This window comes from Debaryomyces hansenii (genome assembly GCF_000006445.2).
Source record: "Debaryomyces hansenii CBS767 chromosome A complete sequence".
Taxonomy (NCBI): Eukaryota; Fungi; Ascomycota; class Pichiomycetes; order Serinales; family Debaryomycetaceae; genus Debaryomyces; species Debaryomyces hansenii.
In genome coordinates, this window is record NC_006043.2 from 618274 (window position 1) to 643873 (window position 25600).

Here is a 25600-nt window from a genome sequence, read left to right on the forward strand (position 1 = left end):
TTAGTTAAATATGAATTATCTATTTACCACAATCTAATCAAGTTAAGTTATGCAAGAACATTCTTCTTTGAATTACCAGATTTCTTCTTACTTTTTGATTTAGGTTTTTCGATTTTGTTTGTATATGATCGCCAATTATTTACTCTTATGTCTCTCTCATCTTCCCACTTGTTAGCGAGTTTCTTCTTCAATTCTCTTTCTTGTTGTACCTTCTTAAGTTCAGCCATTTTTTTAGCCTCTTGCTGTTGTTGAAAGTTTCTTTCTATTTCTTCTTGTTTGATCTCTTCGTTTAAGATTTCAGTAACTATTTGAAGAATTTGTTTATAATTCTCTTCACTATAAGTATCTCCTTGTATTATCTTCTTCGACCTTAATAAGCGATTTTCTGCATCATTATAGATAGCTAGTAGACGTTTCTTTTCGTTTACGTACAATTTAGAGGTGTCATCTTGAGATTCAATTTCTGATTCACTTTCAGGTATATCAAATGATAAAACCAATTCAGCTTTCTTTAGCCTATCAAAAGCATGTGGCGCATTTGGGTTTGATACCTTGTCAGGATGTATCAACAATGTTTTCTTTCTATAAGTTCTTTTAATTTGATTTTGCAATTGGATATCTTTCTTGAGAGGATTAATTTCAAGGATGGAATAATAGTCCCATGGACAGCAGTTCAAGACCCTCTCTATCTCCCTATCCTTTACTAAAGCCAGTTCCTCGGTAGATAACACTCTATCTAGATCATCTGACATGGTAGACGTAATTTTTCTTGATGTTGACACTTTGGTATATCAGATCACTTCGAGATTCGGATCTTCACCACTAAAATTATTTCTCACCAAGTGTGTTGTAGCTTTTCATATATATTTAACATTTATATATGCTTACTAGACTTCTGCTTAGGGTTTTTTCACATTTTAAAGCATCCAGAATGACATTTGCAACAAGTAATGAATGGAAACCACGGTACTTTGATATCGGTGTTAATTTTTCAGATTCCATGTTTCAAGGTTGTTACAACGGTTCAACTACTCCAAAGCACCCAGCAGATATAGACAAGGTCATCGCCAGAGCACACTTGTTTAATGTGAACAAGATGTTGATTACAGCGTCATCTATCCAAGAAAGTGAAGAACATTTCGCTTTATGTAAAGAGCATCCAGGTATGTTCTATTCCACAGTAGGTGTTCATCCATGCACAGTGGCTCAGGAATTTTATCAAAAAGACGAAGAAATGAATGAGTTCACAGAAGAGTTGGTTCCTGATGTTGAAAATAGGCTAAACAAATTACGTGATCTTGTAAAATTGGGATATGAAAATGGTTACGTGAAGGCATTTGGTGAAATTGGCTTAGACTACGATCGATTTCATTATGCATCTAAGGAACAGCAAATAACAATGTTCGGTAAACAATTAGAAGTGATATCTTCATTAAAAGAGTTAAAACTTCCATTGTTCTTACATATGAGAAGTGCTTGTGATGATTTCATATCAATTATTAAACCTTTCATTGATAGAGGTGATATTTTAAAGGGTAATGGCGTAATTCACTCTTTTACAGGCTCAAAGGAAGAACTTGAAAAATTATCAGAATTAGGTTTCTATATCGGTATTAATGGCTGTTCTTTGAAAACAGATGATAATTTAGAAGTAGCCAAATTGATCCCGAAAGACAAATTAATGATCGAAACCGATGCTCCTTGGTGTGAAATTAGGAAAAGCCATTCAAGTTATAAATATATTACTCCTTACCCAAACCAGTTTTATCCCGAAATATCAATGGAAGAGCCTAAGCCATCTTCAGTTGAAGATGAATCAAATGGAACACACGTACAAGGTAAACAAAAACAGAAGCAAAAGCAAGCATCCAAACAACCCCAAATTAAGTTTGACGACTTCTTACCTTTTCCAACGATTAAGAAGGAGCACTTTGCTAAGCATCAAAACATAATAGACACAATTGCAAAACAGCGTAATCTAGAAAAGATAACGCAACCAATAGGGGAATTTGCATATCCATTAATAAGATCTCGAAACGAACCAGTATTTGTGGGCTACGTTGCTGAAATAATGTGTGAATTATATGACATCAAAGATCCTAAAGATATCGCAGACTTCATTGATTTAATTTATGAGAATACTTGCAAATTATTCCAAATATAGATTATGTATTACATGACATTTGTTAAAGACTAATATACAATAGATTTACAGTTATATAATACAAAAGGCAAATATTATTATTTACCAAATCCCTATAATAAACGTTCAACGTCTTCTGCGAAGTCTGGGAGATTCTTCCGTTATATGTACCCGTTGTCTTCCGAATCTTGTTGTTCTAATAGGAACATCATGATCAGGAGGACTTCTTCTACTTCTTGTGTCCCTTGTTAAAGTTTCAGGTCCCACTGCTTGCCTATTTGAGTGGCTTCGAGTCTTTCTGGTTTCGTGTATATTAGGATTGTCGTACTCGAGTCGATCCGTTAGTGGTAACCCTTCTGGCTGTGCTACAGTTTTATCAAAATTATCATTTGTTGCATCTTGATCTGAAATATAATCTGGAATACGTATCTCTTCCACATCATCTATTTGTTCGCTACTGTAGTTAACTTCATCACCTCCTTGTTGCTCAGCTTCGTTAACCTCTCCAATTTCTTCTTCTTCCTCATCTTCATCGCCAATATCAGAGTCTTCCACGTAATCCTCAGACTCATCACTCACTACACCTTCATCTTCATCTTCAAAAATATCCTCGTCATCCATAAGGTCATTTACTCCCTTTACATCTCTGGTATCTGGCGACATAGATGGCTCTTTACCACTTTCAATTAATAAATTAATTTTTGGTGGTTGTCTTACTGGAGTCAGCTTTTTCCTAAGGTTTACATCAATACCTGGATAACAGATGATGTAATCATCAATATCATTATCCCTTAAATTTATGTCCTCTTTTTCTTGACCCAAGTCTAAGTAGCACTCAATTTCTTTAGATGCCTCCTCTTCGAAAGAATACGGGTTGTTTATATCGTCCTTCAAAAAGTTGACAATATTTGAAATGCTATTGTTGATAACAGGTTGAGACGGAAAGTTTGTACTATTATTCAAATTCGAAACAGGATTAGACGGCATAGCTGGAGCTGAATTAATTCCACCAGATGGACCGAACAACATAGGTTTCCAGAGCAACTTGCTATAGTTTAAACAGACGTACTTTTTATTTTTCCATTTTTCAATTATGTAATTTATCTTTTGCAAATTGATAACTATCCCATATGAGTTAGTAATAGGATTTTTTATCAACGAATCCAACTGCTCCAAACCAACAACCACATCAGAAGGAATTATACCCGTGAGCTTGGATAGATTCTCTATTGAAATTGATAGGGTATTGCTATTTTTATCATTATTTGTATTGTTTAGGTACTTAGAGTGCAATTCTTTTAATTTCAATGCGATCGTTATTTTCCAATAATTTCTATAACTCACCAATCCTAGATCGCTTAGCGGTTTCTCTGGGGTACCAAATTTAAACTCATGTCGACTTAATAGATAACTAAAATCAATCAATAAGTTTCCATACCCTTTCCTTTGATATATTGGTAAGGTCAAAATACATGATACGTTATAATCAGAATTACTCAACTTTTCTTTGGAAAAATAACCCACAAAATGATATTTAGTAGGATTCTCTTTATCAATTTCTGTTAAAACATAAAATATGAACGGCTCAACATCATAATACAAAGTCTTTGAATTAAGAAACAATTTTGCTAAGAGACATAAATTCTGGCAATAATTAATGTTCTTTCTACCATCAACTTCCCACACAGCTATATTTGTATCCAAATCTCTGTAAATTTCTATTCCAGGAGGATGGTTATTCGACAAATTACAATTTTTAAGCTGATGACGTTCATACGAGATCGGTGAACTCATATACTTTAAACAGTGTTCACAAATGTATAATATCTTTGACTGTGAATATTCTTCTGGATATGGCGACGTATACCAGGTATCAATTTCATAGTCCCGAAACTGTATTTTCTTGATTTGAGATTTCAAGTAATTGTTTCCTGTTGGGGCTGGAGTAGACTCGGTGCTGCCATGCATCGCCAGGATTTCTTCCACGGTTGGCGTTTCGTCGATTTGATTTGATTTTCTTAGTTGCTCTCCTTCATGGTACAATTTGTGAAACAATTCTCTATCTTTTCTAGTTGGATCAGTATCATTGATGATGCAATCAGGGAATTTCAAGATTCCCTTGTACGGCAATTCTCTCGAAAATTCATCCCCAGTATATTTTGTCGCTTTATTAGTGTTTTTATCTTTTAAGGAATGTTCTTTGCTTTCAAGTTTTCTTCGGATAGGAATTTTCAATATATTTCTTGATTTACGATTATTTCTATCATATCTGATCTTGACATAAAAATGCTTCGTTATGGGTCGTATGATAGTCACATTGGAATTTACACCAACAGAAGACTTGGAATCTGCTACGTCAACACCATTCATCGTGGATCGTACTAGCTTTTTTATTGAATACGAATTGTTTGGTGGCTTTCTTCTCTGCGACCGGTCAGTAACATCATGTCCAAGTGATATGTCTTCATATATTTTATTATTCGTAATCCTAAGCAGATTTAGTAGATTATGTTTTGGCGTCATGCTTGCATATCACCAATTGTCCTTAATCTGCTTTGGTACGTTCTCAATTTCTTGTGTTGATCTGCTTAACAGTGTAAATCCACTTGAGTTAAGATGATTTTCATAATGAACACAAAAAACCGCGTTGTTTAATATATACACGACAAGTCAATCAATTCAGTATATCATCATACATACTACATTACAATGAGTTACACTGCGGATTATCATAGCATAATATAAATTAGTGTTGAATCTAAGTATCAATATAAAAAAAGTGATTGACTAAACAAAAAATCATAAAATAATAAAGCAATTTCTAATAAAACATAAGCTCGTTGAACTCTTCACATCATCAAAGAGATGGTATATAAAAAAAATGAAGGACATCTGTCAATTTGAATAGTGGAGCCACGCAAGAATAGTTGAGGTGGGAATGACAAGTTATCAAAAAAAATCCAATAAATAAATTTATAAACAACAATAGCAAAAAAAACTGACTCATTAGATCTTCGTTTAGAAAGTATCATTATGAATAATATTATCTTCTAATTATTCTTCATCATCTTGTGGCTCCTCTTCGATCTTGGATTTAGACTCTTGATCATCGTCCTCCTCGACTTCTTCCTCCTCAATATGTTTGTCGTGAACATCATTTCCTTCGTATTCATCGTCTTCACCAGACATACCAAAATGGGCTAAAAGTGATTGCGCAGAAGATGTGTCTAAATAGATAACACCATTTTCGTTCGTAATCGCATTACTGGCCAATAATTTCTGCAAGGAGATAGCTCCGTTACCAGCCAAGTCAGCCGCAGTGCCGTCTTCCTGAATTTCTTCAGTAGGCTCGTTAGAAAGTTCATTCTCTTCTTCGTCTTCATTTTGGTTGAGTCCTGGGCCATTACGTAAACCTGGCAATCCGCCAAACATAGAGTAGTAACTTGAATTGTTGCCAGCACTCTTGGTGTTAGAATTCTGGGATTGTTGACCAATTTCAAAATATTCACCATACATTTGCTTATACATATCATTGTATTCACCAGAGATATTACCATAGAATTGACTTTCTTCATCTTCCGATTGAGAAAGTTCAATTCTCTTGATGACCCTGTCATACCATTGGTCCAATGATTCATTCCTTGATTCATCTAATAAAGCAACAATAGACATAGACATATTATCACATCCGATACCAGAACCATCACTTGTTGGTGCACAACATAATTCCATGATCTCTTCACAAATATCTTGCAAAGGTTTACGTTCATAAAGGCCTCTACTAACACATTCAATACACTGTTGAGACGAAAGACAATCCCAAATACCGTCACATGCTAACACGACGAACTCATCCTTAGTGAAATCCAAGTTGTGCTGTATAACATCTGGGTAACATGTGACTGTCTGTTCTTCAGGTGGTAAATCAATATTCTTCTTAAATTCAAAATCACCAATACCACGCGATAAAGCTAAGTTACCATTGACTCTACCCATGTCAACATAACCACCAGCCGAACAAATACGGCTCTTCTCACCTTCGTTAGATGGCTTATGATCATAAGACAATGCCTTAGCAAACCCATTAATCGACATAATACTTCGCGAATCACCGGCATTACCACATATGACTTGTCTTGGTGTAATGATAACAGAAACAGCAGCACATCCACTGTCGTCTTCTTTCATTTCATCATCATTTAAAATAGCTTGGTCACAATTTAAAAAACCTTCTTTGAATGCATTGACGTAATCTTTCTCTTGGAATGCCTTTGTCGACTTGATTATCTCATGCAAATGCTGTCCCGTAAAAATAGCTACCTTTTCACCCCCGTGCCCATCGTAGACACCGAAAAACGAAGTATGTTCTTCAGTCGTGTCATTGTCGGTACCACTCTTACCAGAAGATGAATTATCTTGTGCCTTGTCTGAAACTGCTCCTTTTCCCTCATTTTTCAAGTCATACAAGTTCAATATCGTAGCGTGTGCATCTTCCATATTTACTCTCCATCCTTGCATACACGATATACCGTATGCTAAATGTTTGTCGATACCATGTTCCGATATTTTTTCAGTAACTGGTTGTGAAAGTATTTGACCCATATTTCAATTCTCTATTATTACTTATAACAATTACCGCAGAAATAGACTATATGAGCTTTTTTAAATAGACTCTTGTTCAACCGTCAGTTCTAAATTAGAATACGTTATATACCCCAAAAAAAACTCAGATTGATTACTTGAAATCAAGACACTTCAAATTTAAAAAGTTTAATCAAAAATATACACTTAGCTTAATTGATGAAATACTTGTCCGATCCACTGATTATCCTATCTGCAAACTAGATTCGTTATAACTTCTGTTAATTGTTTTAATTAAACACTGTTATGATAAAATTTGAGGTGCCATCATCGTCCACTTTTTGATTTCTTTTTCGCTTAGTGCAAGCACGTGATGCTTATTGAATTTTGCAATCTATTACTGTTAGGTTGTTTGATACATTCATTAGAGGGCCCAGTGTACTGGTAATATAGTGTTTATACACGAAAGAGTCTAGGTGGTTTTTATAATAATTAGTGAGACTTTCTGTTTGGGAAAGGGTACGCTGAAGGTTGTAAGGGAAGGTCATTTTAGATCTGATGTACGCAGTTGGGAGAATTACAGTGGATGATTCATCAAGTGTGGATGGATGAATTAGGTTGGGAATTGACTAATGAACAAAGACGTATTTAGTTTAATAATATATAATATTTCAAATTGATATATGAAGGGTAAAACAAAAAATAAAATAAGGTAGAGGAAAAATAAGAAGAACAGATAAAAATTCTATAATTGGATCATATGATTACTTGTAATGGGAATGACTGGAGCCAATATCCCAGAAGATAATAATATCCCACGTCGAATCATCGGAGACGGGCGATCTTGAATGAAAGGATTTTAGAAAGAATGATGAATGCAATTTCGCCATGAGTCACTGGAAGGACAGGTGTCTTTGGAGCATTTAATGTATCATAACGCAGGATCATTAATATATTCTTTAAAATTAAATTAAATTACATTTAGTTTGAAGTCATGGAATCATTCATTCGTTATTTTGGACCCCAAATGCCGGAATTGGACATGTTTGAATTTTCGTAATTACCGGACAAATTGATGGAGTTGAATTTATTGGCAAATACCTCTGGATCAGCGAATTCTTCATTTGTTTGAGATGCTTGAGGATTTGGGGGACCTTGTGATGAAGCATTATTGGTGGAGTTGTGCAATGATGAAAAACTTCCGGTCAAGTGAGCATGTTGGCCAAATGGAGCAAATCTTGAGTTGATGTCTGGGTTAGCCAATGGGGTTGTTGGCTGACTGATTTGATTATTTGAGTTACTATTGGCAAAATGATAATGCTGTGGAGTAGGTGATTCATTACCGGATTGCGGTGGTTGAGAAAACGTCGTAGATAAAGGTGGTGTTGACCTAACATCAACATAAGATCTGTTATTGGAAGATCTTAATAAAGCTGCAGCACTCGATGAGCCCATAGATGGTGTTGCAACTTGCTGACTTTGACCATGACCTGCAGGAGGCTGTTGAAACATATTATAAGGTTGAACTTGAGAAATGTTTGATGAATATAAAGGTCTCTGTGATTGTTGTTGCGACTGAGATTGATGAGGTGGCTGAGCTTGTGATTGGGAACCACTTGCTTGCGGGTGAGAGAGTTGAGATTGTTGTTGCCCTTGTGGTTGTTGTTGATATTGGGGAAAATTCTGTTGAATTGGAGTAGATGATTGTTGTCTTAACCTTGGCATCTGTAAAGCAGATTGAGACTGAGATCTTAACAATTCAGGATGGGCCGCAGGAGTCACTCCATTTGGAGGATTGGACACAATTCCTGGTAATTGGTTTAAATTCATCATCGACGAAGAGTGCTGAGGTGCAGACGATTGTTGAGTTAAGTGAGCAGGTTGACCTTGCTTTCTTCTAATAATAATCAATCCATTATCATAAAGCTCTAATAAGTTCAAGTATGAACATAAGATAGACAATATCTTTCTATGGGCGATGCCCAAAGATGACGGAAATGCTAATTCAAAGATAGACTTAGCCATATCATCACGGAAAAGAATCAACTGAGAATATAATTCTAGGATTTCCGGGTCGTTAAGGTTCAACTCTGAAGGTGGTAATGGTAAGTTACCACTAGCACTAGGAAAAGTAATAAATAATCTCTCAGTTTGATTATTAGACGTTCCATTAACACTCAAGTTCTTAGTAGCTGCAGTGGTTGATGCTGCGGATAACAATGAAGCTAAAGACGCATTGGATGTCGAACGATGTTGCTCTTCTAATTGTCCTCTTTTCTCCCTCTTCTCACGTTCTATTCTCTCTCTTTCTTGCGCAGGTAACATTTTCTTATACTCAACACGCAACTTTCTACCACCAATTTCTCTACCGTTCAAAAGGCCAACTACTGAAGAAGTTTCATCTGTCAGAGTAAAATTAGCAAACGCTAAACCTCTGAAAACACCATTATCAAAATGATAATTGAAAGCATATGGCAACGGCAAGTTCAACTTAGTCATAACATCTAGTAATTGTTCCTTCTTGATCGCAAACGGGATATTTTTAATAACGATAGCTGTTGGAATCAATTCATCATCATCATCAATGTCATCATCATCATCATCGTTATTATCATTAGCTGCGTTTTGTTTAACTTCATTATCATTATCATTATCATTAATACTGCTCGAATTCTTGTCATTCAAATTCGGTGGGATAACTTTGCTATCAAGTCCGCTTAAGGACGCAACTCCCGCTTGCTGTTGTGCCTGTTGTTGCTCAACCCACGGTCCAACTGTGTTAACAACATGCTGATTCAGAGGCTGATTCAGAGGCTGGCCTGAAACCGAGGATATCTGTCCCTGGTTCAACCATGCTGATTGCAAATTCGTGCTCGAGTTGCTGTTCCCGTTACCAAAGTTCCTGGCCTGTGACATCCTCTGTTTGCTGATTTGCGGTGTGGTATTTCCACCGTAGTTTGACGACGCATACCCCGATGCCGACGACAACGACGACAACGATGGACGACGCTGCATGACCGAATCCAACTGGTTCGGCGTACTCGAGAGATTTCTCAAATCCATATTTCTGCGTTGGCTATCTCGTATCTTGTTTTTCCGAAGCTAAACTTCTATTTCAACGATTCTGAAAAATTACCGTTATTACCAAAGCAGTCTTTTCTAGATCCACTTAATAAGCCCTGTCTTAGAATTAGTCTCTTATTGTCTATATCGCTAGCGTAAAATACTTTTCTTGCTAGGAGGCTCTGAATATTCTAGGATTTTGATTTATCAACAATTATTTGTTTTGTTGCTTATTTCGATCCGTTATTTCAATAAGCCTTAAAAACAAGTTACCTGAATATGCCCAATACCTTGTTATACGTTATAGATGATTCTCTAACTAACTGCACGACAAACAAATCGATACAATCTCTTCATGAAATTCAATATAATGCCAACGCCAGTGCAAAATAAATATTGCACAAAAAGAAAAATTTTTGTTAGACAAAACAAGTGACACAAAATCGTTGAACGATTTCCCGAAATGTTTACGTGTACAGCTAAGGCAATTAAGAAGAATAGACTTCTATTCAAAAAATCAATAGTAATATAGTCAATAATAATATGGTACGTGTGTCACGGTAAACTCTGTTATGTATGAGGATCGTGGATGAAGTTTCATCGAAAAGGCGAACGGAATACTACCAATTCTGGCGATAGTTCGTCATTGTAACCAGGTGAAAAATTATGTGGACATAAATATACTAACATGATTATAGTCGTCATCATCAGCTCAAGCCCCAGGGGGATTAAGAAGCGCAGCCAAAAGAAGAATTGCAGCAGATAAAAAGGCACAATCCAGCAATGCTATGCCATTATCAACTAGATCAGCCGGAGCCGGAGGATCATCTGCCACCATGATGAAATTGTTCACCGACGAAGCTCAAGGTTTAAGAGTTGACCCATTGGTTGTGTTATTCTTGGCCGTTGGGTTTATTTTCTCTGTGATTATCTTACATGTTTTTGCTAAGATTACTGGTAAATTTTCGTCTTAGAGGATGGATGCGGTATTCCAACACGATGAAAGAAACAGCGAACTAATACGAACGGGAAGTAAATATGAACAGGAATTATAGTTACTTGCAAGGTTTTCATTTGACACCACTAATCTTTATATAATGTATTTTAAGTCAATTATGTACACGGTAATATAAACTACATATCTATTAATAACGAGTTGATAGCTCTAGCCACGCCGTCGATGTGCACCAAGTGCTTGATATCATTTCCGTCTGCATCGGTCACTACTTCCCATTCGAAGTCCCTGGATTCGTAGAGACGTTTCCACAGTAAGTCGTCGGTATATCTGCGACCTCTGATTTCGACTTCGACGAGAGGGAATTGGTTCCCAAGTATGACCGTCAATGGAATCCCAACCATGTGTGATTGTTTTATTTTCTTTCCTAAGCCTATCTTGGACCTATCGTCAAGTCTATAGGAAATAGAGGCGGCGTTTAATAAATTATACACCTTAATGCCTTTGGAATCATCAAATTTAGGACTCTGTACGACAGTCACATTCCACGGTGCAATAACTGATGGCCATCTGAACCCAGTTGAATCTTTGTTGATCTCACCTATAGCCGCAATTATCCTACTGATTCCGATACCGTAGCATCCCATAAGTACGTTGGTTAATTGCTGACTACCATCTTGATTTGGAACTTCAACTTCACACTTCAATGGCTTCGAATATTTATCCCCCAAGTAAAAGGTATGCCCTACCTCAATTGCTCTGTGTAATTTCAAATGCCCCTCTTCACATTTGGCGCATATTTCGTCTTCGACAGCAGTGACAATAGGAATGTCTGTTAAAGTGGTGATCAACGACCTATTTATGAATTTGATTGGAAAGTCTGGGAAGTTGGATCTCAGATTTAGCCTAGAGTCCATCATCCGAATGATCTTCTTAGATATTAATGTGTCCTCGTCGGAAAACTCTTTCAAAATTGAATCTTGATTTGTCTCATTTAAATCCAAATCCGGAACTTCTTCCTTAACAAAGCTTGCTTCTATAGTTCTATCAGTGGGATAGTATGCACATACTAAGGTACTTTTGTCTTTAGTCATGAAATACTGTACCGAAGCATCAACAGAATCATCAACATCTTCAGGATACGACAACGCCTTCTCAATATTCGAACTATTACCACACTCGTCGCATGTGAATAGAGTATCCTCTCCAACCTTGTGTAAATAGTGCCATTCATGGGATAATGTGCCTCCAATTTCCCCTGTGTCTGCATCTGCCTTGACAAATGGAATTCTTAAATCTTGAAATATTTTATAGTAAGCATCAACAACTTTATTATAAGTTTTCATAGCCGCTTCTTCGTTTAAATCAAATGAATATGCATCTTTCATTAAGAACTCTCTCCCTCTTAATAAACCACTCCTTGGTCTTTTCTCATCTCTAAATTTCTCATTGATCTGATAATACAATAATGGCAAGTTCTTGTACGAGTTTAAATTAGCACCAATTAACTTGGTTATTTCTTCTTCACATGTGGCCACAAGACAAAAGTCATTTTTCGAAGAGTCCTTTAGCTTAAAAAGTTCACTATTATCCCATCTACCTGTTTCCTGCCATAATTGTGAACTAGACAATAAAGATAAATTTATTTCCTCAGCATTACATTCTCGCATACGACGATGTATCACTCGTGAAACATTCTGTGATATTGCTAGACCTACGGGCAACCAGTGAACAAGCCCGGGTTTCGGATGATTTATAAATCCAAATTTGGTGAATAATTCATGCGTAGGTATACCTGTTAGATCATTCCCTGATAATTCAACATTATTTAAATATAATTTTGGAACGGTGGATGTGTGAGTAAACCGAACACATAAGTGTCTATATCTACCAGCTCTAATGCCTATCATGCTCAATACATCTAAATGGCTCGTTAAATTCCCAATAGATAGTTACTCGTATGGGACGAATTTTTCAGTACCTAAATCTCATTTCTCACGCTCAGTTTCATAATCCAGTTCTACAGTATTTTAAGTCTTAAATGATAATTTATTAGAGTTCAAGAAACATAATTCAATAAGAATAATTTTACATTGCTATCTATATAACTTAATTTCTCTTAAAATTGGATTCAATTTGTTCCACAACATCGGCTCCATAACTTCTCAAGTTATGGAATGCGCTATTAAAATCTTCCTGAGCTTGCTTCAATCTCTCATCGGATGAAGGTTCAGCCTTTTGGAAAAGTGACTTGACATTGGCGTTAGCCTTGTTGGTTAAGTCTTCTAAGTTTTTCTTGGCTGCTTCGTAGTTTCCAATTGCTCTTTCTTTACCTTGGACGTATGAGGCGCTCAATGGATCACCAGCATCACCAAAAGCTCTCTCAGAGTTCTTTGCTCCTCTGGTGTATTGCTGTGCAGTCGAATTACCTGATTTGTCTGCATTTTCCCATTCCTTTTTAAGTCTTTCGGTTTCTTCATTGAATTTGTCAGCAGCTTCGTCAGCCTTCTTGGAGCCCCATGAAGCCCAAGCATCCTTTTCCTTTCTGAGTGCTTCGGCTTCTTGATTAGCCTTTTCAGTAGCCTCGTCCACCTTCTTAGATCCCCATGAAGTCCAGGCATCCTTTTCCTTTCCGAGTCTTTCAGCTTCTTGGTTAGCCTTGTCAGTAGCGTCGTCAACCTTCTTGGATCCCCAAGAAGACCAAGCATTCTTCTCTGCTGCAGCCTTGTCAGCGGCTTCGTCGGCCTTCTTGGATCCCCATGAGGTCCACGCCTTCTTTTCTTCTGCAGCCTTGTCAGCTACTTCATCGGTCTTCTTAGAACCCCATGCAGACCAGGCATTCTTCTCTTTCTTGAGGTTTTCTGCCTCTGCGTTGGCTCTATCTGCTGCTTCGTCCTTCTTTTGAGAACCCCACGAGAACCACTCATTCTTCTTCTTTTCGGCATCTCTCTTAGCTTGGTCGTAGTTATTATCTAAATTGTTAGCTGCCTCGTCCTTCTTGTCTCCGAACCAGTTAAACCACGAATTGGCCTTATCTTCAGCACGCTTTTTGTCGCTTTTGGCTGTCGACTTCAATTGATCAACTTGGTTCGTGGTAGAACCACCAATGTCATTGACGAAGTCAATGTACTTATCAGTCAATTTGTACAAAACATTCTTGTCTTGGTCGACATTAGCCTCAATTCTCCTTCTAGAATCAGTGACACTGCCACTAATGTTGTTAACAAGTCTCGAGTTCTTAATTGAGTCAAGTGTCGATTCAGATGCCTTTTGCGCTTCTCTTTGTTGCTCATTAGTGAAGCTGGAAACCTTGTCAACTAATTCGTCTTTCTTGTTATCCAACTTATCAACTTGTCTATTTATATTACGGTTGATCTTTTCGCCAGTAGATGCTGGCTGTGGTGGAATTCTTTGCTGTCTTGGAAGAATTTCCAGAACATTTTGGTCATACCAATAAACTGCACCACCAGTTGCTGCTAACGCTAATAAAGACTTAGTACCTTTTGACATAATTCCAGTATCTTAAATATGTTTCTTAAATTATTAATCTAAAAAACTTCAAAAATCGTGAATATGGTTAACGGAGTCACCGAATGATTATATATAGAAATCCATATAAAGGATTGCTATAAACGATTGCTAAATAAATGATCTGTTGGATTGCTATCTGAATCACGAGGGAGTTCCAAATTTTTCGGTATGAACTACTTCACATGAAAAGCAGAAGGATCCGTCAACGGCTTTTTATATGGCTTCAGACTAAGAATCAGAAGTATTGATAGATTAGGAGGTATATGTAGAGTGTAGAGGGGCAGTTGGCGTGTACAATATGTTTGTAGCATGTGTATTTGATGAGTTGTTCATATATATTGCATAGAAGAGTACTCGAGACTAATGCGGGACTAGAGTAGCGGTAGAGGATGACCAGAATGCGCTAAAAGCATTGTACAAGGTCAATTCTTTGATAAATTGTTACTGTGGATCGGGAGAAATGGTACTGTTACTATAGGCTATTTTAACTCGTATGTGTGGACCTAGTAGTGTATTTTGCTGTGTGAGACCGGTGGATACGTATTGCGCTAGTTGCTAGTTACATTGATCATCATAAACTCATGTGATAACATGTAAGGTCTCAATATACTCGGTTCCGGATCTGCGTGCATTGGCTGTCCAATTCAACAAAAGATCCAAAAAATGAGCCTTTAGTCCCGATTCAGGAACGACGACTCGTATACCTGGTCGATAAGCATTTTATGCCCAAAGAACAATTTGTTAGTTTCATTCGATATTGCCACTACCTGTTTGTCAGAAACATCATACTCAATCTATGTGGCAATACTTACCAAACAAACTGTGATCTTTTTCGATTTAGAACGGTGCGCAGCATGACCGGAAGTATCGTGTCAAAGTTGACATGGATAAAGTTTCTGGGGCTTGATCACTTAAATTCGTTAGGCACGCTTGGAAATGAAGAATTGCAATGTTGTGCTGCTGTCAATGGTTTCATTTCACAAAATGGGCCCTAGCACGGGTTGTATACTTCGCATGCTTTTGGATTATGCGAAAATTGGCCAATTGGTAAAATGTTGCAATCGATAGGACTTCATACTAATAATTTGATTGATTGCAATGGAACTAGATGGTGTTTTGGATCATCAGCATCTCATAGGGGTATTGTCACTTACAGATTATCTGCAACTTCATTATAAGCTCCAAGTTGGACATTTGGATAATTTAAGAATGAACACATATTGGATGCAAAGGTGGCAATAATAATAGAGTACAAATAATAAACGAATTATAGAAGGTCTTACAAGCAAGATAGTGTCTTCGGCAGGACTACCTTGTAACCAGAAGTACGAGAAAAAGATGTTTAGACTCTAACCGTATAAACATGGTCAAACAACAATAGAGATTATTCTTAACTGTCCTCATCTACCGATCCTCCTAATTATTTTACTAATATTTTTTCGACTCATTCATAACATTTCTGGGTTGGAATCATTAGACAACCGATAAGTAGACATATTCAAGTACTTCATTACGTAAAATTTCCGAGTCTGTCCCCAAGTCTTGAAAAGGGAGCATTGGTAGCCGTCATATTTTCTGGAGAATACTGGGAAAGATAAACGCGCATATTTGAATTACCAGTGGGGTCCTTTCCACCAACCAAGAAATATTATTCAAAATGACCATTCGTATCGTAATTCATACAGGAGAAGGTATGCAAAAGTTATACTATTTCACTATTGATTAGTAATTTCGATATCGCTGCAAATATTTCAGTCGCTTTCTTTTCGCTTAAGGTAAATGTTGCGTCCCCATTATTACTCCACTCGTAATACGGAAAGTAAATCCGTATCTATTTACATTACCTTAACAATTGTCAACCATGTCACCTTATTGGGGATTCTCGAGTCAAGATTCTGTGTAAGATTTTGACTTGACCAATAGTTGGTAATCATTGATTAAGGCCGGGAAAAATGAAACGGTGCATCCTATTGGTATTGAAAGAAGCTTACGAAGAGTATTCATGATACCGATATTACAGGTTGACTATTAAGCAATGGAGCATGTTTTATATCGAGAATATTTAAATAGGGATGAAATAGTACGATTTTTTACTGGACCTTTTAGAGCGGAAAAATATTCACTTAATGATGAGAACGACAGATAAGAAACAAAATGATAGGAGTGCTCTGGTTCAAACAAGTATTGCTGCAGAAGGAAATAACACTGATGTCGAAGATAATGTTATAACATCAGTAATGTCACCACAAACTGGAAAGTTGGTTAATATTACAGCAGATGGAGATGTAGCTATGAACTACACTATGGATGAAAAAGAAGTTGAGATGGACGAAGCTACGAATAAAAGAATTCTTCGTAAAATTGATATGTATTTGATGCCAGTTATGTGTTTATTATACTGCTTTCAATTTATTGACAAAATGGCCAACTCATTTGCATCTATTATGGGAATGAGGGAAGATTTGCATATGGTAGGCAACCAATACTCATGGAGTGGGACTTCCTTCTACCTTGGATATTTAGTGCTTGAGTTTCCTGTGTCGTTATTGTTACAGAGGTTTCCTGTTTCGAAGACTGTATCCACTTTCATTATTTTGTGGGGTTTCATCATGTGTATGCATTCAGTACCTGAATATCCTGGGTTTATTGCATTACGTACCATATTGGGCATGTTAGAAAGTTCGATCACACCAGCCTTTGTCATCTTAACTAGTCAATGGTATAAGAGAGAAGAACAGTTTATAAGGACTGCCTTATGGTTCGGCTGTAATGGTCTTGGCCAAATAATTGGAGCAGGGGCTATTTCTTATAATCTTTTTGTCAATGCAGATTCTTATTCTATGGAAGCGTGGAAATTGCTATTCATAATAACAGGAGTCTTAACAATTGCATTAGGCTTCTTGATCATGGCCCATATTCCAGATACTCCGACAAAGGCGTGGTTCTTGACAGAAGAGGAAAAGCATCTTGTTGTGCAAAGAATAAGGTCTAACCAACAAGGTTTTGGTAACAAGCATTTTAAGAAGGATCAATTCATTGAAGCTATAACTGATATTCAGACTTGGCTTTTCGCTATATTTACAATATCCAATAATATTCCAAATGGTGCGGTGACTAACTTTAGTAGTATTTTGATATCAGGCATGGGCTATTCAACTTCAGAATCCTTATTGATGCAAATGCCCCAGGGCACTTGTATGACGTGTGGCTGTATTGGGATTGCTTGTGGGACGCTTCTTTATCCCTACCGATTTTTCTGGGCCGCCGTCGGAATCTCAATTAGTTTAATCGGCTCTTGTATGCTTTCTTTTGCTGGTCCATATAAAGCTCAATACGCTGGACTTTGTCTATGGAATGTTGCGCCAGTTGGTTTTATTTGCATGTTGTCTATTATTGCTTCTAATTCTGCAGGCCACACTAAAAAGGTCACAGTAAATGCCATTACTTTAATCGCATACTGTGTTGGTAATTTAATCGGTCCACAAACTTTTATCGAGGCACAAGCGCCTGAATATGCGGGTGGTAAAATAGCGATTGTCGTATGTATTGCTATTTCATTGGCAACCCTCTTTTGTATTTGGTTTGTGTTCTGGGCCCGTAATAAAAAGTTGGATGCAAATTTGAACACCAAAGTCGAGAATCTTGAATTTGCTGATTTAACCGATAAACAAAATCCTAACTTTAGGTATGCATTATGATAGAATAATTTGCAATTTGAAGCACATATTTCTCAACGACTTTGTTTCAACAAATACAATATTATCCATAACATGGATACCAGATCACTTTATGACGTAGATTGGCGATTGTAATACAAGTAGTATCACAAAGTATTTTGGTAAAGCATTACGACACATTTGCGTGTGGCTAAAACTAATTTCGTATGTCTTATCGGTAAATGTTTCCGTTGCATTTTTAAGGTATTCGCAACTTGGAAAACTGCGTATAATATTATACTGGGTTGGAGAAACCGATTTGGGGTACAAGATTAAAATATCTATTATGAGCTTCTACGTTCAATGTATCCAGTTTGGATAAGTCATGATGGTGGGGACAACCATATTTCCCCAACCAATTGAGATTACTTAAATAGATGAATATACGACCATTTGTCTATAGTATGTAGGTAGCAGCCAAATATAATATAATGATGAGAACAGATAAAAGTAAAAACGACGTCTTGGACATTGTATCGGAGAAAGATTCTAATGTAGATGCAGAAGACAATATTATAACATCAATAATGTCACCACAAACTGGAAAGTTGGTTAGTATTACAGCGGATGGAGATGTAGCTATGAATTATGCTACGGGCGAAAAAGAAGTTGAAATAGATGAAGCTACGAATAAAAGAATCCTTCGTAAAATAGACTTATGCTTGATGCCCATTATGTGCCTATTATATTGCTTTCAATTCATTGACAAGATGACGAACTCTTTCGCATCTGTAATAGGAATGAGGAAGGATTTGCATATGGTTGGTGATCAATACTCATGGAGTGGGACTTCCTTCTATATCGGATATTTAGCATTCGAATTTCCAGTATCTCTTTTGTTACAAAGGTTCCCTGTTTCGAAAACCGTATCAGTATGTATCATTTTGTGGGGTTTCATCATGTGTATGCATTCAGTTCCTGAATATCCTGGGTTTATTGCATTACGTACCATATTGGGCATGTTAGAAAGTTCAATCACACCAGCCTTTGTCATCTTAACTAGTCAATGGTATAAGAGAGAAGAACAGTTTATGAGAACTGCTTTGTGGTTCAGTTGTAACGGTCTTGGTGTTGTAATTGGGGCTGGAGCTATTGCCTATAATCTCTACGTCAATGCAGATTCTTATTCTATGGAAGCGTGGAAATTGCTATTCATAATTACAGGGGTGTTAACAATCGGTCTTGGGTTTGCAATCATGGCCCATATTCCAGATACACCCACAAAGGCGTGGTTCTTGACATGAGAGGAAAAGCATCTTGTTGTGCAAAGAATAAGGTCTAACCAACAAGGTTTTGGTAACAAGCATTTCAAGAAAGATCAATTCATTGAAGCTATAACTGACATTCAAACGTGGCTCGTCGCTTTATTTGCTATAGCCAATAATATTCCAAATGGTGGAGTAACTAATTTTGGCAGTATTTTGTTAACGGGTATGGGCTATTCAGAATCAGAATCCTTGTTAATGCAAATGCCCCAAGGTGCAGTAATGTGGACTGGGAGTATCTTGTTAGCTAGTGGTACAATGGTTTTTCCATATCGTCTCTTCTGGGCTGCAATCGGATTGTCAATCAGTTTAACCGGGTCATGTATGCTTTCCTTCGCTAATTCATACAAAGTACAATATGCTGGCATTTGTCTTTATTTTATTGGCCCAATTGGTTTTGTTTGCACTTTGTCTATTATTGCTTCTAATACAGCGGGTCACACTAAAAAGGTCACAGTAAATGCCATTAACTTGATCGCATATTGTGTCGGTAATTTGATAGGCCCTCAAACTTTTATAGATGCCCAAGCACCGGATTATGCGGGTGCTAAAATCGGCATCGTTATATGTATTTCTGTTTCGTTGGTTACCCTTTTTTGTATTTGGTTAGTATTTTGGACCTGTAATAAACGGTTGGATGCAAATTTCAACACCAAAGTCAAAGTCGAGAATCTTGAATTCGCTGATTTAACCGATAAGCAAAATCCTAACTTCAGGTATGCATTATGATTATGTACATTTTATCCGAATATATATGATTAATTCACCCATTATTTGGCGTGTAGGGTTTTTGTTTAAGCCTAACTTTCTTGTTTTGTGCAATTCTTCATTACCGTTCTAAGAATACGTTACACCGACGTATCTTGCATCGATCGTTCTGCACTCAGGCAACCAGTAGTTTTATCATCATTTTTGCTTAGCCAAATAGAAAATAATATGGTATTACTGAAGTACCATTGGCCATTGTTGACGTAAGACAAGGATGCGCTTCGGCGACCCACATTGTAGTCTAACTCGGTTCATGGCCAAATCAATATTTTGTTCCTTATACTCTCACTGGGCCTCATTCTCGTTTGTCTCTATATAAATTCACCTCTAATCTCCCAATCAATCACCCAAACGCAGTCTACGTCTACCACTGGCCCGAAATCGAACTCACCCCAAATCGAGATTTAGTTGCAAAATCGTGCCCCTCGGACTTTGGACCCCCATTTTCTTCCTGTCGACCCTTCTTTTTAATACCGAATATCTCCAGTCATTCAACTACCCCCTACATGCATCCCAAACTATTCTTCAATTCACATGCTACCGACAATTCGTCTTCTGCATACGTCACTGAGTTCCATGACTACTAACTTCGCAGAGGCGCACTCGAAAGAATATCACTATTCAGACATCGCAAACCCAACTGTAATCGTATAAAAGCCGACGCCACTACTAAATACACGGTCCTCCCTCACTCGTCGTGCGTGGACCTTTCCTCATCATCCGCCTATCTATTGTTCCTAGTGAACACTAATAGGAGTTATCTGATAGAGGGCCCTTTCACGTGACACGCTGAGCCAGTCATTCAAATCTTGAAACCGTCAACAGATGCAAAAATTTAATTTGGTCATGAATTGATAAATAAACGTGAAACTTTTAGTAATTTAGCAAATATTCATATATGATATATACATACTAAGTATATTAAATTAACAGCTTGATGTATTAAACATTGACAAACTGAGGCTACAAAAAAGAGGTAAAATTTGAGAATAAAGACCAGTAACCGCCCCTTTCCGTCGAGTCACAGATCAATTCAAATTGATAACGAAAGAACACAAGGGGAAAAAAATAGAAAATTTTAAATAAAATACAGCATGGGCATGGGTTCGACAACCATAGATCTATCGGTTGACTATGATACACAATGTGGTGAATCGCTATATAAATTGTGGAAAATTACCAACAACCAAATACGCTGTCCGAAGATTTCATCGACTGAGCGGTTGAGTAATCGGTCGTGGAGAATGTTAAACCAAAAAGTGTTGTTGAATAATGAAGCCAATAGCGATGTGATGAAGGACTTGTATGTTGACTCTTTGTCAGACTTGAAACCGAAACTGTCGCAATTCTTGTCGAGCAGGCCGTCATTATTTCTGAATACGTCTAAAAGTACATTGTTCTCCCACAGCTCGAAGAATAGCTCTGTGGGCGAAAAGAATGAAATTGAGGAGATAGAGAATGGATCTGAAGATGTATCGGACATTTCGGATATATCTGACATATTGGAAGAGGATGACTATGCGTCGAGCGATAGCGACGAACAGGATAAAAAAGTCAACGAATCCAACATACAGAAGATAAATACATATGATCAACCAGAACCTAATTTTGCATTTGGTTACTTTCCGCCCCAGTTAGATATACAAAATAAGGAAGCAGAAATCAAGCCGCCTTTAAATAGATCCAAGACTTCATTTGTGCGAGGCTTTTCCCCAAATCATATTTCTGTTGCGTCGCTGTGCTCTAAAAGCAAGGAATCTTTATCATTACTGGCAAAGAAGGATATCAATGCAGACGGTGTCGATGAAAATATGTGTCGAACTAATAGAAATATCTTCTACATTGCCAACTCACCATCCCCTCCGGAGAATAATGATACCAATCGTAACAGTATTAATAGTAATCGCAATGGAAGCCATAAGCCAGTTAACGAATCAAGCCCTCTACTCTCAAAAACGGGAGGATCGTTTGACAACGTATCGCCTTCTAAAATCAAGAGGCAGGATTCGTTGTTTAACAACCTACAGGAACAGAATAATCAGGTCAATTCGAACGATGACGATTATTTGTCAACTGATATTTCTGAGGAAGACGATGATGATAGTCTGGATGAAGATCAACTGGATGTAGAAAATGATGCAAAGAATACAATTTGCGAAAGTACATCCAATAATAACCCTTTCTCGGATGATTTTGATGACCAGCCTGGAAATATGAATGAATCACCGGATACTGCTGCTAAGAAGAAGTCACAAACTCATGATTCGGATATGATCATCAAAGATCATGGAAAGAGTAATGATAATGATAGTGAATGGCTTTCTATTTCATCCGAAGACGAGAAAAATTATGAGCCTATCCCACACGAGAAACTCGTTTTTGACAAGAGGCTAAATCCAATGTCGAATAATTCTTCCATGTCTACAGATATAATTCCTATACAAGATAATGAGAAACGAGGTTCGTCTCCACCAATCAGTAAACCAAGATCGTTATTGTCCAGTTTATTCTTAAATGAAATGGCATCATCGTCATCAACATCTCTGTTTAGTACAACAAACGCGAAGCCTTTATTAAAAAGGTCATCTACGACGGGAATCATAACAATAGATCAGACAAATCATGGCTCTAATAAGGGTAACTCGAATAAGAAATCGAATAAAATCAACCGACCATCTATTTTATTTTCAAGAAAACATACATCATTGACAGATATTTCTAAAAACTATCCTCATTACCAGAATGATTTGGTTCAAAAACATATCTTGAATGATTACACGAACGATCAAGATAACGAAGATAACGAAGATGATTTCTCAGGAAAGCAGAAATCAATTGTTGGAGTTTCTGATTTTAATGTCACGACTAAAGCTACCGATATTAGTAATACTAATAGTATCAATAACGATAATTCCAATACTAAGGTTAATGATAACGAACATAATGACAATATAACATTAGCGTCTAGCTTGAACAAATACTCAGATTCTCTCTCAAACAATTCGATTAAGAGTCTCCTATCTAGAAGCTCACTAAATCTAAGTCAACTTTTTAACTCCAAGAACAAACTGAAAAAGGACCTTAATGTGAGTACAGAAAAACAAGAGTCACTTAAACCTACATCACGTAATCCGGGCTCGTCACAAGGTCTGGATTGCTCCAAGTCATTATCACCATCGCTCTTGCCTATGTCCCCTAATTCAAGAACGGCTTCGACACAAAAACAGAAGCTAGATCCATACTTTAAAGATCGTGCTGGGGTTAATTCTAATTCTAATTTTAATTCTACAACAAGTGCCGTTACCAACCCGGACCCTAATCTTAAGGTCGACCCTCATCCAATTGCGAAATCCGAATCAAACCTAACCACAAATTCAGAGGACAACATAAATGTCAATAATCCAAGGTCAATAAAGTTGTCCCCAAAATCAACCAGAAGATCTATGCTTTCAACGGAATTAAGTAAGTCTCTAAAGGAGTCCATCTTAATTGATTATAAATTGGGTAAAATCCCATTGCCATTGAAAGTCATCAACGATGGGGATTTTGTAAATAAAAATTCAGATACAAGTGAATGCTTAGATGATTATCACTTAAGAGGTTGGTAATAGTGGTATATATATATATATTAATAGGGTAATATTTATTGAATATTTGTTCCTGTGTGTAAGCAAATAAATTTTTCATCTTATCAGATACATAATCCAAAGTAATCCAAATACATTAATTAGAGTCAGTCATAAAAGTATGAAAACATGTTATTATGAGTTATTGCAGGTAGAGTCTACAGCAACAGACTTAGAGTTGAAGAAAGCATACAGGAAGAAAGCCCTTCAATTACATCCTGACAAAAATCCTGACGACATTGAAGGTGCTACCGCCAGGTTTGCATTAGTACGAGCAGCATACGAAGTATTATCAGATCCCCAGGAAAGATCGTGGTATGACTCACATAAGTCCCAAATCTTAAGAGATGAAGATACGTTTGAAGTGGATGAAAATGAATTAGTGATTCCAAGTATATCTGTTGAAGAGATCTTACGATATTTCAATCCTTCATTCTATACAACGATAGACGATTCACAGGTTGGGTTTTATAATGTTGTTAGTAGGTTATTCGAGAGGATAGCTGCTGAGGAAATTAGTCATGCCAAGCATCAAGGTTTAGCAAAATATGAGAAATATCACGACGATGCATCGAATGTTAATGTAATTGATGAATCGATGTTGTTATATCCAAAATTTGGAAATAGTAAAAGCGACTATATTTCACACGTTAGACCTTTCTATAATACATGGTTATCTTTCCAAAGTGTCAAGGCGTTCAATTGGAAGGATGAGTATAGGTACTCCATGGCACCTGATAGACGGACAAGAAGACTCATGGAAAGAGAAAATAAAAAGGCAAGGGATGCTGCAAGAAAAGAATACAATGAGACTGTCAGAAGTCTTGTTGCATTTATAAAGAAGAGAGACATGAGAGTTAAACAAGGAATAAGTGAATATGAAAAGCAAAAGAAGAAGAAGCAACAAGAGGAATTGGAAGACCAGATTAAAAATAATCGCCAAGATGAATTAAGGAAGTTGGCAACACAAAACAAGTTTGAGATCCAAGATTGGCAACAGCTATCAGTAGAAGAATTGCATGAGCTCGAGCAAATGCTAGATGAAGAGTATAACTCTAGTTCAGATAGTGAATTCGATGAATACGAACAAACGGGAGACGAAAATTTTTTCGAATGCTTCGTTTGTAATAAATATTTTAAATCCGAGAAGCAATTTGAGACACATGAACAATCAAATAAACATAAGAAAGTAGTAAGCAAGTTAAAATGGGAAATGCAAAAAGAAGGGATTGAGTTGGGTATCGATAAGGATGATGTGGATCTAGATGAATTCGAGACAGCTAGTAGTGGGTTAGACTCAGAAGATGACGATATTGACACTGAAGATGACAACCTATCCGAAGTTTCAGACAGCCCAAACGATAATCTTGGGCAAGATAATAGAGTGAACTCTCCACAAGTCATAGAACATGCAGATAATACAATAGAAAGCATAGAATTTGAAGTTGACGATGAAATAAATAGCGATTTTGAAGATGGTGCCGAACCTATAATAGTGCCCCAGGCTTCTCTAAGAAAACTGAAGAACAAGAACAAGAACAAGAAAAGTACACCTGCATACTCAGATGATGAAAATGATGATTTGCAACGAGAATTATCCAAACTCACTTCAAACCTAAATGGCGTAGCTTTGGATGATGATAGTGATTGGTCAACCAATCCAAAAGGTAAAAAGAATAAAAAAAAGAGGAACCCGACTGCTGACTCAGAAACTGCTAGTCCTCAACCGCAAGCAGCACTACCAAAAAAGAAAAAGTATACTGAATCTGATGACTTACCGACACATGTACCTAAAGGTTCAGATATTTGTGTAGTTTGCAAAGAGTTGTTTACATCGAGAAACAAGCTTTTCCAGCATGTGAAGACAACAGGTCATGCTGCTCCCTTGCCTCAAGCGAAAAAGGGTAAGAAAAAAAAGAATTAATTTAATATATAATAATGTACATAAGTAT

The 25600-nt window shown here is 37.0% G+C and overlaps 12 protein-coding genes across 12 annotated transcripts; 6 read left to right on the forward strand and 6 right to left on the reverse strand. All coding sequences in view use genetic code 12, as the record gives it.

Annotated features, from left to right (window-relative positions):
* Positions 1 to 47: 47 nt before the first annotated feature.
* DEHA2A07546g (DEHA2A07546p) lies at positions 48 to 752 on the reverse strand (the record flags this gene model as incomplete). The annotated part of the gene is made up of 1 exon (XM_456655.1): positions 48 to 752. One exon carries the CDS (start codon positions 750 to 752, stop codon positions 48 to 50), a length of 705 nt encoding a protein of 234 aa, XP_456655.2.
* A 128-nt stretch (positions 753 to 880) lies between these two features.
* DEHA2A07568g (DEHA2A07568p) lies at positions 881 to 2164 on the forward strand (the record flags this gene model as incomplete). Its single annotated transcript, XM_002769956.1, has 1 exon — positions 881 to 2164. One exon carries the CDS (start codon positions 881 to 883, stop codon positions 2162 to 2164), a length of 1284 nt encoding a protein of 427 aa, XP_002770002.1.
* Positions 2165 to 2269: 105 nt separating this feature from the next.
* On the reverse strand, positions 2270 to 4666 carry DEHA2A07590g (DEHA2A07590p; the record flags this gene model as incomplete). Its single annotated transcript, XM_002769957.1, has 1 exon — positions 2270 to 4666. The coding sequence occupies one exon, from the start codon at positions 4664 to 4666 to the stop codon at positions 2270 to 2272; it is 2397 nt and encodes a 798-aa protein (XP_002770003.1).
* A 531-nt stretch (positions 4667 to 5197) lies between these two features.
* Positions 5198 to 6745, reverse strand: DEHA2A07612g (DEHA2A07612p; the record flags this gene model as incomplete). The annotated part of the gene is made up of 1 exon (XM_456658.1): positions 5198 to 6745. The coding sequence occupies one exon, from the start codon at positions 6743 to 6745 to the stop codon at positions 5198 to 5200; it is 1548 nt and encodes a 515-aa protein (XP_456658.1).
* Positions 6746 to 7735: 990 nt separating this feature from the next.
* Positions 7736 to 9787, reverse strand: DEHA2A07634g (DEHA2A07634p; the record flags this gene model as incomplete). Its single annotated transcript, XM_456659.1, has 1 exon — positions 7736 to 9787. The coding sequence occupies one exon, from the start codon at positions 9785 to 9787 to the stop codon at positions 7736 to 7738; it is 2052 nt and encodes a 683-aa protein (XP_456659.2).
* A 543-nt stretch (positions 9788 to 10330) lies between these two features.
* DEHA2A07656g (DEHA2A07656p) lies at positions 10331 to 10761 on the forward strand (the record flags this gene model as incomplete). The annotated part of the gene is made up of 2 exons (XM_456660.1): positions 10331 to 10333; positions 10486 to 10761. 2 exons carry the CDS (start codon positions 10331 to 10333, stop codon positions 10759 to 10761), a joined length of 279 nt encoding a protein of 92 aa, XP_456660.1.
* A 160-nt stretch (positions 10762 to 10921) lies between these two features.
* On the reverse strand, positions 10922 to 12652 carry DEHA2A07678g (DEHA2A07678p; the record flags this gene model as incomplete). Its single annotated transcript, XM_456661.1, has 1 exon — positions 10922 to 12652. One exon carries the CDS (start codon positions 12650 to 12652, stop codon positions 10922 to 10924), a length of 1731 nt encoding a protein of 576 aa, XP_456661.2.
* Positions 12653 to 12851: 199 nt separating this feature from the next.
* Positions 12852 to 14252, reverse strand: DEHA2A07700g (DEHA2A07700p; the record flags this gene model as incomplete). Its single annotated transcript, XM_456662.1, has 1 exon — positions 12852 to 14252. The coding sequence occupies one exon, from the start codon at positions 14250 to 14252 to the stop codon at positions 12852 to 12854; it is 1401 nt and encodes a 466-aa protein (XP_456662.2).
* Positions 14253 to 14995: 743 nt separating this feature from the next.
* Positions 14996 to 15268, forward strand: DEHA2A07722g (DEHA2A07722p; the record flags this gene model as incomplete). Its single annotated transcript, XM_456663.1, has 1 exon — positions 14996 to 15268. The coding sequence occupies one exon, from the start codon at positions 14996 to 14998 to the stop codon at positions 15266 to 15268; it is 273 nt and encodes a 90-aa protein (XP_456663.2).
* Positions 15269 to 16399: 1131 nt separating this feature from the next.
* DEHA2A07744g (DEHA2A07744p) lies at positions 16400 to 17971 on the forward strand (the record flags this gene model as incomplete). Its single annotated transcript, XM_456665.1, has 1 exon — positions 16400 to 17971. The coding sequence occupies one exon, from the start codon at positions 16400 to 16402 to the stop codon at positions 17969 to 17971; it is 1572 nt and encodes a 523-aa protein (XP_456665.2).
* Positions 17972 to 21116: 3145 nt separating this feature from the next.
* Positions 21117 to 23630, forward strand: DEHA2A07766g (DEHA2A07766p; the record flags this gene model as incomplete). The annotated part of the gene is made up of 1 exon (XM_456668.1): positions 21117 to 23630. The coding sequence occupies one exon, from the start codon at positions 21117 to 21119 to the stop codon at positions 23628 to 23630; it is 2514 nt and encodes an 837-aa protein (XP_456668.2).
* Positions 23631 to 23769: 139 nt separating this feature from the next.
* Positions 23770 to 25572, forward strand: DEHA2A07788g (DEHA2A07788p; the record flags this gene model as incomplete). The annotated part of the gene is made up of 1 exon (XM_002769958.1): positions 23770 to 25572. The coding sequence occupies one exon, from the start codon at positions 23770 to 23772 to the stop codon at positions 25570 to 25572; it is 1803 nt and encodes a 600-aa protein (XP_002770004.1).
* Between the last annotated feature and the right edge of the window lie 28 nt (positions 25573 to 25600).